This window comes from Plasmopara halstedii, assembly GCF_900000015.1.
Source record: "Plasmopara halstedii genome assembly, contig: Scaffold_3073, whole genome shotgun sequence".
Taxonomy (NCBI): Eukaryota; Oomycota; class Peronosporomycetes; order Peronosporales; family Peronosporaceae; genus Plasmopara; species Plasmopara halstedii.
This window is the reverse complement of record NW_020189977.1, coordinates 266,662-272,245: the sequence shown is the minus strand read 5'-3', so window position 1 is coordinate 272,245 and position 5,584 is coordinate 266,662. Positions and strand designations below refer to the sequence as shown.

Genomic DNA, 5,584 nt, shown 5'->3' with positions numbered 1-5,584 from the left:
GCCTCTCAAACCACTATGAAATAGCTCAGGTCCTAGTTGGAGGAGGGATGTCGGTCAAATTCGAAGTGCTCATATCAGCTTTGCTGCACTTTGTGGCAAAATCAGTGACTATAGCCCTACCTCAATGAGAACGGGCGCGAAGCGCAGGGTGTGCGATGTTATGGCTAAGAGCGAGGATGTACACAAGCAACACGCCGATGGCAGGACACTCTTGGATATGGATGCGGCAGAAGTTTTGGTTTGGTACAAAATAAATATACACATGCAGTGTCTGTGGTTATTAAGACTAAGCTTCGACCGCGCTACATCGGACCGTTTTACGGTCGTAGCGAAAAGGGATTGATTTATAATCTTAACACTTAACACTCAAAGATAATGCAAAGGTATTCTGTCCTGTGCGTGGAGCTATTCGAAATACCACGTCCCGCTCGGACGGGACAGCTGTACCTGATGAGCTCTGTTGTCGATGGAGCAGCGCCGACAATTTTTTTTATCTGGGCCACTCTCCGTACAAACGCAGCGATGTGGTTTTTGAACCGCTAGGGCTATGCAATCCGGTGGCATAAATTATTGAGCAAGTCTGAGACCAAGCTTATCTCGGTTTCGGACGCATGGCAACACTCGTGGAGAGTGTCACAACCGATATAGCTCATGAGAGCCAGCTGTAGCTCTCGTGTGAGCAACAAGTATTTGACGTCGAGCGTTTGGCCGGCGGGTACACCAGGGCTGTTACTAGAATCTAGAGGTATGGGGGAGATACCCTCAATAGAAAAACTCATGGGAGTTTAAGGTTTGAATTCTGAAATATTTTTCAGATGCCGTTACCATTTACAAATTGACGCATCCTTTGTCTCTGTATCTCCTGGAACCGGCTGGGTCGCCCGTTGCAGCACACTTTCAACTAGTGAGTGGCGACCGACTTTGTCGTAGCGGTCAAACCTGTCTTATGAAAACAGATGGGGCTATTAACAGCAGAATTTTGGAGTGATCAGCTGTCATCGCGACATTCGTGCCGTGCATTGTCATTTATAACAAGGACAAGCATGATACGACGCTCAAGGCAAACGTAAACTTTGCTGAAGCTAGCATATGCAGTTTAAAGACGGGTAATACGGCATGTCGCAACACTTCTCGTCGGTGTAAAAGGAGACGAAGTCTGAGATTCGCACAATAGGGGGGGCAAGTGTTGTGAGCACCCCTTATCTATAAAGCATCTAGGCCGCGTACCGTTGGGTGAAGAGGAAGTGTTAAGTCAGGACTCGATGAGTCTCAACGGCTATCTTGCTATAGTGCACGTTGTTATCATCACTACTTGCGCGTGTCAATAGCGAGGAGTGTGCCTTTTGTGAGGGCTTGCTGAACCATATGTTCTGCTACGCAACATCAGCTTCTAGTGCAAGTATGCTCTTAAGAGCTCGCACGATAAAGTACACATAGTGGAGTTGAACTCCAGGTGCTGTGGTTGCTCGTGCGATTACTTTTGCGTAGGCTTTAAGAAATAATATAAACATGAGCCCCAGGGTCGTCCACATCTTAGTGGGGAAGGGTGTATTAGTGTAAGTGCTGCGATATTGTGTACTCACTCGATTCACATTTGGTTTGATTGTATCAAACACAATACTCTATAAAAATCGTTTGGCACTCTGGTGTAATCGTGAATACTCATAGGTACCGAATGTCGGTATGTTTGAAGATGATGAGGCTCTGAAAACGAGAATCTACGGTACATGTGACTGTTAGCCGCAAGTCAAAAAATTAAGACCGATTTACTATATGAGATTGGTATAAGAGAACATCTGGAAATACTCTGATTGCTTTGATTCTAAACAGCCATACTCTTGTATACAATCTAATGTCGTGACCACGCAGCAATTAACGCTGACAATGTCCCCAGACTCTACAATAGAGTACAAAAGAGATCGTAACAAAATTATCAGTGTCTCCGTTGCAAGACGCACGGATATTCTGCATCTTTAATGCATATACGGAATAGTATTGTCTACTATTCCGCCTCATACATACATGCACAATTTCCCGCGACTCAACATTATCCCGTTTGGAGCTTGTCTATCGATTCTGCGCGAGCGCTCGGCTTACCACACCTCTCGGACGAGGGAGGTGGGGACACACAAGACACCATAGTGCTGTTTGAAAGCGCAAAGATCCTTTCCTTTCTCATCAGCCTGACCGAGGTCCATCACCTCTGGCACACTCATCTCCCGTACTCTCGCAGAAATAATGCAACATTAATCGCATCCTCGAAAGATTATAGGTAAACGCGAAAGGTGAAGGACCTGTTAATAGTGCATCCGTGAAATTTGTAACTTATACCATACCTTTGAACAAGAGTCTACCGTTATCACAGCAATGAGACTTTGTAATTCATCTTTGTGCCTGTCAGCGATGCCTCTTATACCGAGGTATCGCACGTGTGCCCGATTTCACACGTGGCCTCCGATCTTGGATACAGTTATCGCGACTACTGATGTCTTGTATGGAATATTGTCGAAATACATTGTCATCACAAACTCCTTTGACCAGAAGTATATTTTCTGCCCTCGAAAAGCTGTACGCCTGGTGCATTGGTGTACGAACCGTATTATGGCGTATATCCACATTACACTGTTGTTACTTTATTCCCCCTGGATTTAGATCAAGAATCAGAACTACACAAAGCAAAGCACAACAATGAAGTGTCGTGATTTGAGCTGATACGATTAAAAGTGATAAGACTTCAACAAAAAGGCCATGGGGCACGCGGGCTGCGGGTCCACACTTAAGTCCATATAACTTTGTTGTTGTTGAGTATCACTTAACGTTATCTTCCAGGTAAATATGGCTTTTGAGAATAAGAGGAGTTAATAAGTAATCAGGTGCTTCTTTGCTGAAGATGTAAGAGTAACATCAATTTTAAATGAAGTCCCGCTTAAAGTGATGTTAGATATATTTGTTTTGCATTCTGTTCAAGTATAACTTTAGGTAAAGTATGGCATAGGTAGCCCACGCGTCCTACGGCCCTCTCCCATCCGGACCGGGCTCTATCACCCTCAAGCTGATCATGATGCTTCATCATGACACCTTTCTTTGGTGCTTCTAATCTTGACCCTATTATGTCCGAGGAACAACCGTGACAGTAGTGTAATGTGTACGTAAAGTAGGGCACGTACTAGAAAGCCACTTGTTCTGTAGTTGGCAATGTGTATATATATATTATGTCCTTAGCTCGCAAAGTGTGAGCTACTCCAAGCCTACGGTTTGATCTTAAATCTTTCTCAATGCTCACTTCGCTCGATCCCACCAATAGGTGTGTCCCATCCCATCCGAACTTGGGTCATGCAACCAGTCGAGACGCTTTGTAAAGTGCCCGTGTTGCTGTTTTTGACGGCAACATGTACTCCGTTACAAGTCTGCTGCTCTTGACGATGCCTTCGATAGATTGAGCTATATAATCTCAGATCTTGATTCGATTGGTCTGTGTTTCCGAGGTTGGGTAACTCCGACAGTGCAACGGGGGTACACGTACCCTGGTATGAAGGGATGGGTCACACAAAACGGTGTGACAACACAATGGTACAATGGTGTGGCTAGACCTTAGCAGAAAGCCACTACGTAGCTGGATGCCAGTAGTTATGCATTTTAACAAGGTTTTGATATTTAATTAGTAAGGCCTATAGATTTAGATATAGGCGGCTCTGCCGCAAATAAAATAACGAAATACAGTTTACATTTTGAGCGGCAGAGTTTATTTGCCTTGGGTTAAGGTTGAGGTTACTCTTAGAGTAAGCGAATTGAGATCCGTACTGGTTCTAGTATAGAACGCAAGATCATCGACCTTAGCTTAGCTTCCTCTTAGCGAAAGAGCTACGACCGCCCCGCTGCTCTTGGTAGCACTCGTAGTCAATTTATACCTGAGTCGTTACGACTGACCCTCTGTCAGGATTCAGAAGCTCTCCTATTTGCCCCAGGGCATGCAGGGCGGGCTTAAAAAGCTGATGTCTCTGCCTGGCTCTGAGGGCGTACAACAACTCGCTTCGTGAGGACCTGAAGCGATCAGTGCGCGCCAAGAGGCGTTTTCGAGCTATGAAAATGCTCTGCTAGAGCACCTAGAGCAAAAGATGCTGGCGTCGACCGGTCTATGACACCACTGTCGACGATGGATGAATCCTACCGACCCAGGCCGCTCATGGTTGGCGTTAGGGGAAGGATGAACAGAATCATCTGCTTTGGGCGAGAGAGGCCGAGATGGCTATGGCCTCCACCAAGCTCCAATCCAAGAAACAGCACTTGGCGCTGGCTATAACCAAGCTCGGTGGTCGAGCGCGAGAATGGACACTGACATGCGTCACTTCGGTTGAGTTTTCTGGACGAAGCTGAAGCTGTAGCTTTTACGAGAGTTCTCGCCGCCTGACCAGGCATATCGCGTGCGATCGCGTTACCTTGTCGCCCGACAGGGCAAGAAGGAATTGATGGACTTTGTCCAAGAGTTGCGTACTCTCGTTGCCGGTATGGCAGCCGATTCTCTCCCCGAGGCGGTCTCGGTGACCGTCTTTATTGCCAGCCTCCAAACTGGCGTGGCCAAAATAGAACTCCTCCGTGTGCATCCGTCTTCTTTTAAAAAAGCGGTGTATTTGGCATCGAATGCCAAATTCAACATCAAGTCAGCGCAACTTGGTTGGAATGCACACTCTTGCAGCTCGTTGAGCGGGACGGAGCCCATGTATCTCAACTATACTGAGGGAGAGTAGACAGAACTCCGAGCTGCCGAGCAGCGTTTGAACACCCGACAGTGTTTTGTCTGTGGAGACACCCGTCATCTTTGGACTGGTTGTCCCCTGCGTAAGGCGTGTCAAGGTTCATCGAATTAACGTCCCGCTTCTCACCAGTCTTCCTGTTTGTCGCAGGGAGACGACATGACCAAGTAGGCGTGCGGCGCCCTACTGGGGAAGAACTGAGTTCTGTTGAGCCTCAAAGAGGTAGAGGTCAGCAGGGACCAACCCCGAAGAGCCTCCGTGCTCTTGAACACGGACCGTGTATGCAAGCGGGCTTGCTGGCCGTGAAAGCGACCGTGAAGGGCTTTGAGAAGCCATTGAAGATTCTGATCGACTCCGGGGTATCGGGCAATTAAGCTCGACGCTCCACGATAGAAGAAAGTCAGCTGAATGCTGAGGCGCTGACAGCGCGATTGAGTGACATTGTCACAGCTCGCTAAGCGACGGGGACATGTGTCACGGTGCCGAGGATCCCTGTGGACCTCTGTGTCAAGTTTCTTGAGTTTGTTAGCGTGGAACGCTGTTTAATCTTAGACTTGGGATCAAGGTATAACCACATCCTTGGTATGGCATGGTTGGAGCACCATGAGCCATAGATTGATTGGAGGTCGAGAGCGTGTGCGCTACGCCCACGTCTCCTGGTGGAGCTTTGGAGAGTCATGAACCCTTCTCGGTTAGGAGGCAGAAACGCTACTGGCGCGGGCACTGAACCAAGACGGGCATTAATAGTATCCGAGTTGTCAAACACCGAAAGTGTATTGGACAGGAGTGTCAAGCATGGCTCGCGGGCTGAAGGTGGTGTGGCACCTCACCAC

General features: G+C 47.5%; 1 protein-coding gene across 1 annotated transcript; it reads left to right on the top strand.

Moving 5' to 3' along the window:
* Positions 1-2,022: 2,022 nt before the first annotated feature.
* Positions 2,023-2,239, top strand: PHALS_07240 (uncharacterized protein; the record flags this gene model as incomplete). The annotated part of the gene is made up of 2 exons (XM_024720671.1): positions 2,023-2,118; positions 2,183-2,239. The coding sequence occupies 2 exons, from the start codon at positions 2,023-2,025 to the stop codon at positions 2,237-2,239; spliced, it is 153 nt and encodes a 50-aa protein (XP_024585846.1).
* Positions 2,240-5,584: the final 3,345 nt, after the last annotated feature.